The 15,749-nt window shown below is 40.4% G+C and overlaps 1 protein-coding gene across 4 annotated transcripts in view; it reads left to right on the top strand.

Annotated features, from left to right (window-relative positions):
• The window catches only part of LOC105458337 (chloride channel protein 2), a 31,198-nt gene that overhangs the window by 13,594 nt on the left and 1,855 nt on the right, over positions 1-15,749 (top strand). Inside the window, exons 1-13 of one of the 4 annotated variants that reach the window (XM_011703564.1) lie at positions 607-4,248; positions 4,514-4,601; positions 10,622-10,907; positions 11,285-11,496; positions 11,689-12,209; positions 12,322-12,556; positions 12,662-12,824; positions 13,115-13,345; positions 13,901-14,124; positions 14,205-14,396; positions 14,522-14,664; positions 15,220-15,382; positions 15,448-15,675. In XM_011703564.1, coding sequence (XP_011701866.1) covers positions 4,100-4,248; positions 4,514-4,601; positions 10,622-10,907; positions 11,285-11,496; positions 11,689-12,209; positions 12,322-12,556; positions 12,662-12,824; positions 13,115-13,345; positions 13,901-14,124; positions 14,205-14,396; positions 14,522-14,664; positions 15,220-15,382; positions 15,448-15,675 — 2,835 coding nt within the window. In that variant the 5' untranslated portion in view covers positions 607-4,099. Of the gene's footprint in view, positions 1-606; positions 4,249-4,513; positions 4,602-7,828; positions 9,515-10,621; positions 10,908-11,284; positions 11,497-11,688; positions 12,210-12,321; positions 12,557-12,661; positions 12,825-13,114; positions 13,346-13,900; positions 14,125-14,204; positions 14,397-14,521; positions 14,665-15,219; positions 15,383-15,447; positions 15,676-15,749 lie in introns of those variants that run through there. The other 3 variants (XM_011703566.1, XM_011703565.1, XM_011703567.1) reach the window with 3 other exon arrangements.

The raw sequence follows: 15,749 nt of genomic DNA, 5'->3' as shown, positions 1-15,749 counted from the left end.
AGGCGGTTCAGAAGTTATCCGCACGCGTTGTTTGTCCCCGCATTATCGAGCAGCCAGGAATGACACAGGCTGTTCCCATCTTACTTTTTCACGCGATAACGCGGCTCGTCGAACGATCCAAGGGCTAGAAGCAATTAAATACTTAAATGAAAAATATGTTGTTTCGCGAAATCGTTATATGCGTTATCACTATTAACGATAAAGTCGAAAATAGAATTTAAACTTGTTTCTAAAACAATTTGCATAATTTATTTCCTCTGACTCAGGCAGACGATCGACGAATTAGTATGAAACACGATTTGCCAAGAGGGAACTATATGACTCATTAAAACGCTGTCGGCTAATAGCATCACGGTCGACATTAATTAGACTTATCTCTTTAGTAGAATCTCCGACTGAGCGTTCGATAATCATATATATTTCCTCATCGATGTATCTTAGATCTAATTCTTCGAAAAGTGTTTTGCAAAAAAATATTTACAAGCTATTGAGACTGCTAGAATTTGTGTACATTATAATGTTTAATTTTCTAGATATAATTGAGATAAATGATATTTACACGTTATTAATCACCAGAATTCAAATCCATTATTGCATCGCGTATAATAAATTAAAGTTATCCTGATATTTTGCACCTTATCGCGAAATTTTTCATATACGCACGCAATTTTTGCAAATCACGTGAGCGTGCAATTCATCGTAAGAAGATAGAGCGCGATGGAGATTGCTGTGCCCGTACAATGTGACTCATCTCCCCGTCGCGGCTAAACAGGAAGGAAGGTCCAATAATTGGACAAACGATCCTGTCCAAAATGCAGTCGTCTACAGTGTTGACGCACGTCACGAGCACGATAATTCATCGCCGCTCCATGTGACTCGCATTAACTAATTCACTGCGATCTAACACACTGTCAGGGGGTCATGGAACCCATGGGACATCCGTGGCGTTCTGAGACTTGCATTCCCATGGACGTTTCATAGCTTGCGATTATCAGCCTGTGCAGCCGACTTTAGTGTTTGCCGAATGAGGCGCGCGCTGACGTATCTCGCTATAGTGTACATTATAAATACTCTCTATATCTTTTATTTGTACTTTTATACGATCAGAAATGTGCTTTTTAATTGTCTGAAGATAAAGATTTTATTACTCCAAGCGAGATCGCGTGGAAATGGCGAAACTGAAAATAAGTTGCGATTCATTTAACGAATAACATTCGATTCGTATTCAAATCCGCGTCTCTTGCAACTGCACAACCGCAAGTATAATCAGAAGACGCGGTAGTGGCTTGGTGTCAAGTGTTTATTTACTTATATGTCAAGCCATGCCGAGTCTCTTATAAATCCATTACAATGCACAATACCGCGATGACTGATGAACCGCTACGCGCGAAAGCGAGCCCCGTGAGGAAATTACACGCGAGAAGTAATAAAAATATGCTCGGATATATTCGTATACGAAATTACTAGAAGCACAAGGATGAAAGAAACGTTTCAATTCTCGCACAATGATGCTCGTTCGCGAGAATGCAAAGCGCGCGTTGATCTCGAAGATTATTGAGAGGTCAGGTCGTTCTAGGAAGGAATTTATCTCGGGTTTACACTGACAATGAATCAACTTTTCAGGAATCTTCGCGATTAATTATCACGATTGTCAGGCGTTGTCGCTCGATACTCGTTATCAGCGATCGCAATCGGCAAATGCGCCTTACACGCTCGAACTCCGCTCGATTTCTTCGCGAATCGCCTCACGGCGATCTGCAGCTCTGCTTACAATTAGACGCAATTGGTGCAATTTCGCGAATCTCTCGCGCTGTGTGCGAATTAATTCATTAACACGATCATAGATATGTAAAACTCGGCGAAATAGAATTTTCGCGTAATCGGAGAACTAGATTGAACTAGAGACATCTTTTGACGTCTTTCGACTTAATGACGTACAAAAATGCCTAATTGCTGGATCGACTTTCATGCGCCGTCAAAGATATATCATGTATATATGAGCCCGCTTTTATAAGTTTTATCTCGTGTGCTTCTTACTTTTGGATATGTAGAACATTTAGAAGAAATATTCGCGCCGTCCGTCGAGATTATTTAAGTGGATTGGTTACGTCTGAAAACGCAGGTAATGTTAACAATATCAATCAAGTCGCTTAAATTTTTTTTCTCTTACGCTACTTCTGGCAATTGCATGGCAATTTTCAAATTCCGTGACATGCTTAAAAATTAATAAGCGCGATGAAACATTTTGTGAGTATCATTAAGCCGTGACGAGAGCGAGGCGTATCGGAAGTTACATTATCACACGGCGTTAATTTGCTGGCGCAAATTTGCGAACTCGGCGGGGCTTTTGAGCGCACTACGCGCGCACGGCATTATCTCTTTGCGTCGCGGTGTCCGATGTAGAAATAAGACGACGAATCAAACAAACGACTTTTACAACCTGCGATCGGTCAACAATTAGAAGATCTTGCTCGCGCGCAAGAGCGGCCGGATCGCCGCTCTTGTTTAATATCTGCACCTCGCTTTCGGAAATCACTTGACATTCGGCCACCGTGCGAGGAGGTACGTAACGATATCTCGTCTTTAATATCGTGTGACTTTACGTTTTTTTTTTTGGACGGTACAAATCAACTTAATTTTCGGCTGCCAAACAATAAAATTTGTGCTCGTTTCTTTACGGGTCGACTACGAGCTGCGTTCAGTTATTTTCATTGATACACTGTAAATATTGTTGGTACTGACGTCCAAATACATGTATAACGATTATCAGGGAAGACATTTATTATCAGAGAATTAGACATTTATCATTAAAAAATAACACCGGGATATCGGAGGTGTCATCGATCGGAGCTGACGGCCGGCGCTGGTTAAGACGACCATCCATCAAATTACGTGGTAATTTTGGCCAATGATAACTCATGACTTTGAAGGCAGCTTCCTACGAGCCCCCGTCGAGGGAAGTAGCCAATTGCCGTGTACGGCTTTCGTACAGTCGCTACTAGAAATGCCGTCAATAAGATTCCTCTCGTGGTAATAATTTTGATAGGATCAGTTGCACTTGTAGCGCATAATACACGATTTTTATATATTTCTGTTATTAAAAATTGAGTAAAAAAATTTTCTCACTCTCGTGTATGTTAGATAATTGGACGCAAATTAATTTTTTAATCCTCTCTTTCTCTCTACAACGTGAATCAAATATAACTGACTAAAGAATTAACAATTATCTTTTAAATAGTAATTTTCATAAATGGTCGCCTTAATTAACGCAAAGAAAAAAAATAAACGTGGGATAACATGTATGCGTAAATACGTTCGCTCTCATCAGCAAAATAGTTTACCACTTTACTCCTGAATTGAATTAATATGCTCGAATTGAATTAAAATGTCGAGTTTGATATGGGGGGTGGCGATTTCTTCCAGCACTGCCCGCGACGTACGCGAGGTGTCCGTTGACAATGGGCAATTTGACCGGCTGTGGGGGGGAAAATCGCGCGTGTATGTACGTGTGTGCGACGTCGACGGCTGTCAGTGCGGCCTAATGAGTCCGTAAATTGGACCAGGCTATAGGGCCTTCTATCTGAGAATTGCACGGTCGGCTCTCTCGTCTCGCTGTCAGTGTGACTCACTGGCTTCGTGTGCGACGAGTTCTCGCTCGCGAATTCCCGAACTTTCAACGTTTCCTCCCTGCCGATTTGTCGCGTTTGTCCCAGCGTATGTCCGGTGTCAGTGTCACGGTGCCCGTCGATTTCCCCGCTCTCCCCCCGTCCAAGGAGAAACTCTAAGGCTTCGCTCTAGGTTTCGGTTTTGCCGCGACTATTCCACGAGGAAAATAAAGAAATACGGTGGAACGAATATCCGATGTATCGCGAAGAGATCGATTCGTCGCAAAAACGCTCTTGGATACAGCGAAGCGAGACGATCGGCTGTCAATTGATTTTCCGTTCTCTCCGGGGAACATGGAATTACATATTTAACATGCAAAAAAGGAGGAGGAGTTTGTAAAGCGTTGATGCATCACGAAAAAATATCGAACGACTGCACACGCGCGGGTGCGTAATCTGTGAAATCGACGACGACCGAAGCGGAGAGCGCAAAAATGGCGATCCAAACCGCGAAGAAGGAACTTCTGGAGGAGACTCTACACCATCATCCGGAAGGTAGCGAGGAGGAAGTGGATAAGGAATGGGAGGAATTCACGAGACTAATGGCGAAATTAAAGGAAAATCGCCGGAATCGACCACACAGGTATATTTGCGCGGAACGTTTCTTTCTTAACGACAGGAAGTAGAGAAACATCCAAATTTCGAGGAAAAAAGAATCCACTATTTGAATGCAAAATAAAAAATGTTTAAAGAAAGAAGATAAGAAAAAATAATTGGATGTGCAGGACTTATAGAAGCAAATAGACAAGAGAATTTTCTAATATTCTTATTAAAATTATTAACAAACTGAAGAATGGGATCAATGATGTTAAGTAGCAAAAAAATTCGAACCTGGAATCTTTTTTTAGACCGTCGCAAGCGTTCTACCCGTGTCCTCCGCCAAATGCGGACGAAGAACAGCAGGAATTCGATCCTTTCGACTATATTAACACGATTGTAAGCAATTCTTTTTTTGACAATAGGTTGAATCTCACGGTCTTCTGTTCTTTAAAGCGACCGCAAATAAATAGTGTGCTGCCTGTATGAGCATGCAGCTTGAAAATTACTAGCCACATTAAAACTTTATCGCTGGTTTTTTCAATGTTTCTAAGACGCGCATTTTATCTCATTGACAATTTGCAAATTTATAGTTAAACTTTAAAGGCATTTACGGTCTGACACATTATGTAACATAAGAGTTACTGCATTTCCTAATAACGTTAATGACTACAGCTTATAATTAAACTGAATAGTGTTGTTGACATATCCAATACTTGTCAACGTTCGTTGCGCGTTCAAGTCTTCAAATATTTATTCTAACGTAGTTCCTTGTCAATTTTTTTTCAATACTCGATGTTATTATATTATATGCAAGTTATTATACATGCGATGAAAATATTCGCTAAAACATAGATGTATATTACTTGCTTTTACGATACACTTTACACGTTTCACATTTCTCGGCGAGAATTAATATTTCACAATTAAATCACCGACTCGGCTAGCTTTGATACAACGCCGCGACGATTTGTCCGAGATTCTATGGTCCGTAAACCATTCTGCAACTGAACTAATGGCGCGACCTTTGGACAATTGCCAAATGGGCGAGACCACATTTCAAATAAATGATTTCGCGAGATCGTTGTCGGACACGGCATTGAAGAAACCGTGCACAATTTTTTTTTCCTTATTATTAACAGTATTTCTGAGTTTGTGACATAATTTCCAGATGACTGTAATATAAATTTGATCTTTAATTTTTTCGCGTTATCTTATTGGCGCCAAGGCACGCTCGATGCTCGTCATGCGAGTGTGCATTACGAAAAGGTGATTTGTCTCTAATACTTGGTCGGAATATATGCGTATACGAGGGGCCTTGACTCATCGCGTATCACACGGGAGAATACCGGCCTTGCCACGTGATGTTCGACTATGCACGCGTGTCGAAATCTTTAGGCAAATTTAGAAATGCCGTCCGGCATGGATCTTAATATTCGTGCGAAACTGTATGGGAAAAAAATTTCGATTTGCATTTCTCTTTTGGATGTTTTTCGTGAGAAGACCATACAAAAAGATATTAAACTTAATTGATCACAAATATCTGCGTAACTTAAAAAGCCATATATTTGGGCGAAAATGTATAAATTCTTTTTCCTTTACATTATTTTTTGTAATACATTATATTATAAAAAGAAGTGTTTCTAATATATAATAAAATATACTTACACAGAAAATGCATCATGCATGTGGCAGTAGGAGCCACTAATAAATGTTTTTCACGTAATCGAAGCTTACTACATGCAGTCTCTTCGCGTCGCGAAATTTAAGATTTACTTTAGGCAGGTTTGAAATAAACTGGAACGTTTCTTGTGATTTATCGGCAGTTCCGCATAATATGGTCCGCACAATATTAAGTGACCGCAGTAATCTGTCAAGTATTATACGAGCGACAGGTGTCTTTTTTCTCGCTGCGAATTGAAAATTGTGACGCTCGGGCCGACTGTTATTTCGTGAAAACAATGCGTACCCGCGTGCCCGACGGGCACAGTTTAACAACGCGCGGTAAACGATTCACATTAGTCATCGCAATTAACTAGTTGATCAGCTGCCAACAAATCGCGAACGATTCTCGTGACTGTTTCACAATTCGCGGCGGTGTAAATACGGAGTTTCAATGACGTTTGTAAGTACTTATTTGTAATGCAAAACTTTCTGCACGTGATTGAACTAAAGCAAAAAATGATAAAAGGATCCTGAATTAAAGTTGTAAAATTTCTCACACTATTATCCAGCAAATTTAATTATTTAAATTTCTAAACAGCTGTAACATAGTTGTATTATATATTAATTTAACAGTTGTGTAATGCTGTATTATATATTAATTATCTCATTCTGCCGATACGGCATAATGCTTTAATTTACGTCTCGGTATCTGAATTCCCTATGATCTCCCGCAGTAGGGGAACTAACTTATGCCATTTATGCAAAACGTCCGAGGTGGATTTCAGGAAACATTAATAGCGCGTGTAATCGCGTGCACCCGCGTATCAATTCGCGGAGAGCTTGATAATTCAAAGGAGTACGCGCGATCTTTGCAGAGACGCCTTTCTAAGCAATGCTTTTATGCCCGCGAATGAGCTCTTAAGGACTCGTTATGCTTATCGAGCACGCGTGACCAGCATGAAGAGATCCTCGTGTTACCACGACACACACACGACATCATTCTATGTTATATGCACATACATATGTACATGTAATATGTATGTGTATATGCATATATTAACAGCAGTGGTTGAAGCTGCACTCTCGTGATCATGCAATTTCCGGATGCATCGGTGCACTGCCTGGCTTAGCTCTCTTTTACGGCTAGTATTAGTATTTTCGAGTACTGCCAGTAATTTGCAAGAGTCATATTAATAAACATTAATGCTTACATGATGGCAAAAGAATTAGGACAGCTGTAATATGTGGGATGAATGAACAGTTCGAATTTGGGTAACTTCTGTTTTACGCACGATGTTTCAACCGATCTTCAAGCGTACTCATCATCCATATCACCAATCGGTTAGGCCTAATTACTAAAATTGGATTAGGAGCCGATTGCCCAGTGGAACGTGGTCATCATTGACGTCACGATCGTTCGTATAGCCGTCGGCTTTTAGGTATTCCTGTATTTCAATTTATATGATCGAACTTGTCCGATCTTATCTAATCTTGTGTTTCACGCGACGTCTTCGTATTTAATTCGATTGTCCGACGATTAAAGCGCGCGACTGAATATTTCAACTTATTTTCTCCGTTATATTATTATTATTTTCTCCACTTGTACGGCTCGACATACGTCGAGAATTAAAATGTATGCAACTGTCAGACTAAAAGGATTTCTAGGCCTGCGATTAAATCAAACCGACGTCTCATGATATGGTGTCTCAAACTGAGGTATTGAATTCAATTCTGCGATTTGTTGCACGATATCGTACAGAATAGTCGCGCTGTAACTGTTCGGCAAAACCTGTCACACACATATTTATATTGTAAACGAGATCCGGAGACGCTGCCAAAATGTGGTATTACACAGCGGTCGTAACCGAGATCGTTGACGCTCCGATCACAAGACTGAGTCGATTATTTCTATGTTGCTGTCGAATTTCCTTTTACAAGATAATCTTTAAGATAACACATGCACATTTCTGTGTAAAAGAGGATGATTCGTGAAATTATCGTGATAAAGAAACGTCACTTATAGATATGTATTGATGCTTTTTACTCGCCATAATATTATTTTTTATTACCCACCGTTCGCGCGATAACGTGCGTGACTGATTATTGAGCGGTCGATTAGAGAACAATATAAATTTAAAGCTGACGGATAAGTCAACCGAGATGTCGTGAAATTTACGAATGTATAAGTGATTTCGGGAATACTATGAGTTTATTAAAAAAGTGAAAACTGTACATAAGTGGTGGCGAATAAACAACAGGCACGACAGCGTCTCGTGCCAAGTATATTTTTGAGCGAGATCTTGGGACACAGTATATAACAAATAAATCTAACAAATATATCACACATACGTGTGACGCGATGGAATCCAGAATTGAGAATTTTTCGAAACAAGCGACGTTATACAGACGTTACACGGGTTTTGCTGTAGAAGGTGGTGGATCTTGAAAAACGAGGGCGCGTGCCAGGTGAATTTACACGGCATCAGGTGATACGTCAACAGCTTATTCGACGGCAATAAACAATAGGATCTCGCCCTGTCGACGCTTGGCTGGGCGATGCTAAAAATAAGGATTTTGACTGTTGCCAAACTTCAACAAATATTCCCGCTGAGGTTTGAAGCCAGACATCCACGAGACGTCGCCGTTTTAGTTTGTTCTCGTGTGCACACACGCACAAATGCATAGTATCATATTTTTTAAAAATAAAAACAGAAGCGTTCGTGAAAGTTCGCGCAGACGTTGCCGCAGGTTTATCGCGGGCCGCTAAAGTCGCCGGGACAATCGTTCAGTGTGAATAAAAATGTAATAGACGTAAACAATATTACGGAAGACGTAAGGAAAATTATAAACAAAATTAAAGCATAAAAATTTAAAAATTTGCTACTAGAGTGAGTCGGTACTAAATAACGAAACATTGTCTTGGATGACATTTCGGAGAATATAAATAATATTCGTGTAGTGATGGAGAATCTAAGAATTTATCGAAGAAACAAAACGCGCAGATTTCTACATACGTATTAAAGAAATCTATATTTGCAGTGATCAGAATTTGCGTGACAATTTAAAAATTTGTTCATATCAAGAAAATATTAAATAACAAAGAAAGTAAGTGACGTTGAGTACTTTCAGTTGAGTATTTTTTCGTTTGATTTTTATTAATTATTTTTATTTATTTTATTAGCCTCAAAGTGATCATTAAACAAAGATGCGCAAGAAACGAAGAATAAAGATTATACAGATTAAACAAAATTATCATATTTTGAGATTTATTAAGTACAAGTTTTACTTTAAACAATTTTACTGACTTTTGAACTCGATGATATCTTCGTTAATTCTTCGAAATAAAACAAACTTTTTAGTGGAAGTGAATGATAGACGTGAGTTTTTCGAGGAAAAATGTCAGGACGTGGCTGCATTTTGCGGCGGAACTTGAGGATGTAGATTGAAAACGATAATCGTGCGGTGATTTACGAAATATGGAGGAGAAGCCGAGGGGAGATGCACCCTCCGGCTTAAATCCGAGTTTCCGCGAGTCGAGTGAACCGAGTGACGAATCCTCAATGCAATCCGTGAAACTACTTGCCAAGCTCTCTTTGCCGACCTTGATCTTGAACAGGGCATACTTTGTTTGTAACGACAACTATCTTGTAAGTGCACGTACTATTGCAGTTCATAATCCCACTGTTTTTCCCGCGACGGGGTAGGTTTCCTGTCGAGAGACACTCTCGTCGCAAGAGCGCACAGTTTTCCCGGCCATTACGAACAATTTCGTACAATTGTTTCTCGCGGCCCGCCGGTGATAGCTCGTTATCTATCGTCGCTCGTGTGGAGATGATAATAATATCAGCGTGTAGACAATCGTGACGTATTGCCTGACGAAGCGACAATACATTTTCATGCAACTACACATTTTTAGCGTTCACATTAATATTAACCCTTCCTTCTTGCGTTACACACTTATGTTAAATTAACGAATACTTCGTGGATTTAACGGCGTTTGAAAAAAAAATACAAACCGATCGATGCCAATCGTAAGCCGTTTCTTAGATCATCGATCGCTGCGGTCGTTCCGGTTAACCCCTTCCGTCCCGGGACCGAAAAGGGGGCGGGAAAAAAATCGGCTTAGGAAAAAAATTCACGGCTCATCCCAAATCGCATATCTAGCGTTGTCTTAACTTCTAGTAGTTGTACGACTAATACTTTGCAATGTGATTAATAGAATGCGATACGCTAAATTATAGCGAAATTATTTTAATATTAGGATAATTATTGAATGCAACTTAGTTCTTATTAATAATACATAATATATATATATATACATTTTTCTGCATCATTTCTGCATCGTTTGCATGAAATTTTTGAATGGTACGTGTTATATTATAATTTTATTGAAAAAAATATCATAGCTGATTTATCTTTAAAATATATTAAAATTAATTTTCTTCGAGTAATATTGCAGCTGCTACACACATGCACAGAAAATTAAGAGTGACGGGAAAATTTGTGTAAAATTTCTGAATTTAACGTAAATACATAGGGAATGCATCAAATGCGATAAAAATTATATTTTGCAATGTATATTATAGCGATAGCGAATTGAATTTCACGTCTAATTCCATGAATTCGGATTATGGACTGCTCAAAACTATAGGGTTAAAAATTTCAAATGTGCAAGTCTGTCGTCTCTCGTCTGCGCGTGAATTGATTAATTAGCAATCGAGCGTTCGAAATGACGCGAAACCGGCTGCCTCCAGATGTATGGTCGCTACACGAAGGACCTGGGTGAGTACGCGAAGGAAGAGGCACGCAAGCTCAAGTATCACGAGAAAGCGAGACGAAAATATGATAAGACGAGGGTCGAGGATCTGCGGAAGTCCAGGCGGGGTCCTCTGTGCCGGAAGTTGTTGGCCCTGCTGGCCTTCGCCTGGAAGCACACCGGCGCCCGGCTAGGCGAGGATTGGATCTTCCTTGCTCTCCTCGGTATTATTATGGCGTTCATCAGTTACGCCATGGATCGTGGCATTTCTATGTGCAATAACGGTCAGTGTACTTTGCTTTCGAGAATAAATTCCACTTTCCCAGTGAGAGATTTTAAATAATTATTACATTTGTTATCCAAAAATATTTACAAAAATTGATATCTAAAAAAATCATATAAAATATTTATATATTTTTTAAATATTAAAAAATTATTATCCATTTATATATTTTTGAAAAAAAATTAAAAACGTGAAATTTCTCTACATAGAAAATTATAATTGTGAAATGATTGTAAAATTCTAAATATAAATAATTCCTAATAATTGCACGTTAATGTCAATAGAATTATAATTAAGAGAACTCAATTTTTGCAAAAGTATTAAAGGATAATGCAAAGTCTTTGATATGGCACATTAACGATAATCTCGTTTCACCAGCCAGGATATGGCTCTATCAGGATCTTACTACGCATCCGGCCTTCAAGTACCTGGCCTGGGTATCCATGCCGGTGTGTCTCATTCTCTTTAGCGCCGGCTTCGTGCATATCATTGCACCGCAAAGTATAGGCTCGGGTATTCCGGAAATGAAGACCATCTTACGCGGCGTCGCGTTGAAGGAGTACCTGACCTTCCGTACTTTGATTGCCAAGGTTAGCTAATTACACTCAGAACAACTTGATCCACCCAGTTAAAAGCTTGAGAAAATTAATCCTAAGATCAAGCACGCGCGCGCGCGAGTTGAAGTTGGATTACAAAACTTTCTTAAAGTCCTTAAAAGAGGACGCGTCGTATAATCTCGCGAAAACGGAGGCAGGAACAATAAAGATCGTGATATGTCAAAGGTGATCGGCTTAACGGCGACCTTGGGCTCGGGGCTGCCGCTCGGCAAGGAAGGTCCGTTTGTGCACATCGCCAGTATCGTCGCGACGCTCCTCTCCAAACTGGTCACGAGCTTCCAGGGTATCTACGAAAACGAGAGCAGAAACTGCGAGATGCTGGCCGCCGCCTGCGCGGTGGGTGTCGCCTCTTGCTTTGCGGCTCCGATCGGCGGCGTCCTCTTCAGCATCGAGGTCACCACGGTGTACTTTGCGGTCAGGAATTATTGGCGCGGCTTCTTCGCCGCGGTCTGCGGCGCCACAATGTTCCGTCTGCTGGCGATTTGGTTCCAGCGCGAGGAGACCATCACGGCGATGTTCGCCACCAGCTTCACTATGGAGTTCCCCTTCGATCCGCAGGAGCTCCTCGTCTTCGCCCTGATCGGCGTCGGCAGCGGAGTGCTGGGAGCCTTCTACGTCTGGCTGCACCGGCAATATGTCATCTTCATGCGGAAGAACAAGAGCATGAACAGCTTCTTGCAGAAAAAGTAAGTCATCTCTCAGAAATTTCGAAATCCCGTATCGGAATTCTGGATAATCGCTACAACGCGGATTTCTTGCGTGGGATTACGATCAAGAGGTGACTGCCGTTAATTCCAGTCGTTTTCTATACCCCGGCATCGTGTCCCTGATGGTCTCATCTGTGTCGTTCCCCCTCGGACTCGGCCAATTCATGGCTGGCGATCTGAACACGCACGATCAGGTTTTCGGACTCTTCACCAACTTCACTTGGACGAAGGAGAATCTCAGCGTCGAGGAGATGAATATCGTGAAGCACTGGTCGACGTCGTACACCGACGTCTTCAGCGGGCTCCTTAGTTTCGTTTTAGTCACCGTAAGAAAACTTGTTTTTCGCACAATTATTCAATCGATATTATTCTTAAATAAAATTATACGCTAAGAATACAGGTAAAATTAAAGAAACGTGCTTCGGTTTCAGTTCATCTTTTCGATTATAAGTTCGACGGTGCCGGTGCCATCTGGAATTTTTATCCCCGTATTCAAGATCGGTGCTGCGCTAGGCAGAGCAGTCGGTGAAGCTATGGCTCTCTGGTTTCCCACTGGTGTGCGTTACGGAGGAATAATTACACCTATTATACCAGGTCTCTTTAATTGAATATGCATATAATTGTCTATTGATGACAATAAAATCATATTGTACTGAATTATTAAAAAATTTTATATTGAAATATTTAAAAAAATAACTTATTGCGAACAAGTAAATAAAGACTCATGTTTCTAAAATGTGTTGAACATAATAAAAATGACATCAGTAAGAAAATTTATGGTCGGTTAATACGTTAATATTACGTTACGTTAGTATTACAATTTTAATTGGGTTTAAGAGAACACAAAAGAATTAAATTTATCTCATGGAATCGTTTCATTTTAGGCGGATATGCCACGGTGGGCGCGGCCGCGTTCTCCGGCGCGGTGACGCACACGATATCTGTCAGTGTCATCATCTTCGAGATGACCGGCCAGATCACACATATCGTGCCCATTATGATAGCGGTGCTGATCAGCAATGCCATCGCCGCGCTTCTGCAGCCGAGTATATATGACAGCATCATCCTCATCAAGAAACTGCCTTACTTGCCCGATCTACTTCCATCCAGTTCAGGTACTTCTTTCGCATTTTAACGCGACTTATCTTCTTTTTAGCTGGTTCAAGTTTGAAACGTTCTTGGAGCAATTTTTGAAAAATAATTTGTCTTATTTCTAGTTTTGCACAAAATAACCCATAAGTGCTACAAATATAATACAAAATATTTCGATCATTCAAATATACACTAGAAATAGAAAGTTACTTTCTGCAAAGATAGAAATAGGCCAAATCATTTTTGGCGTAGTTAAAATTTTTTAAATGATCGAGAGGGTGATTTTATGGAACATAAGGATACCTTCCGACGCATGTATTTGATCGAAATATTTTGTATTGTGTTTGTGATACTTATAAGTTACTGTGTGTGAAGCTAGAAATGGGACAAATCATTTTTTAAAAATCGCTCCAAACGTCTTAAACTTCAACCAGGTTTCTTTTCTAATATTGTGCGCTTATACTTTGCAAGCGTTTCGTTCGGAATAAATGGGAAGGTAATTTTTACACTCATAATTTTTTGATTTGTTACAAATTTTACGTAAGCGAAAAAAGAATAATAAAAGAAACTAATTATAGGAATGTACAATGTTTACGTGGAGGATTTCATGGTCCGCGACGTAAAGTACATATGGCACGGCATCAGCTATCAGAAGCTGAAAGATATATTAAAGGAGAATCGTAAGCTTCGTGGATTTCCGCTGGTGGATAATCCGGACTCTATGATTCTGCTTGGATCGATTCAGAGATTAGCGCTAATCAAGCTCATCGAGAAGCACATCGGTCGCGAGAGAAGATTGCAGGTAATGAGATTTCCTCCGCCTTGGAGATTCATTCGCGATTTTATTCTGTATTTCTGTACGCTGTATCGTCGACGTTCCAGGTTGCGCAGAAATGGCATAAGGAGGCGGAGGAGAGGGCGCGCGAGGAAATAGAACGGCAACTGCGAGAGCAGGAGAGGGCGAGGAGGCCTTCGAGATTCGAGGTCATCCCGGCACCGGACATTCTCAAGATGCAGCGGCAGAGTGTTAACGATCTAACGATGTCGCCAAACAACGGCAGCGGTCCTGATCATGTGAGTTTGGCGCACGCCTTTCATACGGTTGACTTTGACGTCAATCGCGGTTGTCCCTCTCCTTAATGCGCATCTCACTCGCCACGATGTGGACGGATTAACGTATTATTCTTCTTACGTTTCAGCATACGTACCATTCGCCGGTGTTTGGATCGCAACCGAAGAAGTCTATCTTGAAGAAGACTAATTCTTTCACACTTAAGGGATTCAGCCCGTTGGTCAGCCCGGCGGTAACGCCCTATACAACAGTTACGGGCGCGGAAAGCAGGCGAGTCACCGAATCGCTTCAACAATTCTATTGTCTCTCTGACATCAACAATTTTTTATATAATATAATATATAAAATAATTAAAAAAGTATCCTGCATATTAATCTATTTTTAGATATATCTCAACACGTTTTATAAGATAATATAAGATAATATACACTGTTAAATCTATAGTGTCAAACCCTATTTAAGTCGCCTCTGCTCCTGACTGCTTAATAAATAATTATTTTTAACTAAAACATTATAGTTATTTTTAAATAAAACAATGGAATTTAATTCAAATTTGGGTTAAATTTGAATTATTTTAAATTATTTAACTTTATTGTTTTAGTTAAAAATAACTATTTATTAAGTAGAAGTAGTGGGGACTTAACTAAGATTAAATTTGACACTATAGAGTATAGATTTAACAATGTATATCACCGTTTTCTCCTGTTCTCATTTTTTCAAGTATCTTGAATATTTTTAATAAATAGATATTTTTTTGTGGAATTATTAAATAATATGGAATAGATCGTGGAAGAATAATTATTAATATGATCACTCGTATCGCAGGATTCGCTTGGCGTTCGAAGCGATCTTCCGCAAGTCTGCCACGTTACAGGACGTGGATCCCGATCCGGAGCTTGGTGCCAGAGGGAGTCAGGACGCCATCAACGCGCAGTCCCATACGCCCATGCTGGCCCCAAGTCCGGCGACATCGAAGAAAGTGCAATTGGTGAGCAAACATCGTTGTTTCCACTAAATACAACGTTATACATAACGTTTGCATATGTTAATCAGCCTCGGGAGAGAGTGATAGACATGTCGGCCGAGGACCAGAAACGGTGGGAGGAGAGCGAGATGGCACTCGAGGTGGACTTCTCGAGGTGCCACATCGACCCGGCTCCTTTTCAGCTGGTCGAAAGAACGTCCTTGCTGAAGGTGCACAGCATCTTCAGCATGGTCGGCGTGAATCATGCTTACGTAACGGCCATCGGCAGATTGGTCGGAGTCGTTGCGCTGAAGGAGGTATGACGTACAACGTTCACCAGCCAAGAAAATCGGCAAACGGACGTCTTAATTGACGGGGAATAAAAATTACA

Source organism: Wasmannia auropunctata, unplaced genomic scaffold (assembly GCF_000956235.1).
Source record: "Wasmannia auropunctata unplaced genomic scaffold, wasmannia.A_1.0 LD334538.1, whole genome shotgun sequence".
In the NCBI taxonomy this organism is placed as follows: domain Eukaryota; kingdom Metazoa; phylum Arthropoda; class Insecta; order Hymenoptera; family Formicidae; genus Wasmannia; species Wasmannia auropunctata.
The sequence above is the reverse complement of the archived record's forward strand: the minus strand, read 5'-3'. Positions and strand labels throughout refer to the sequence as shown.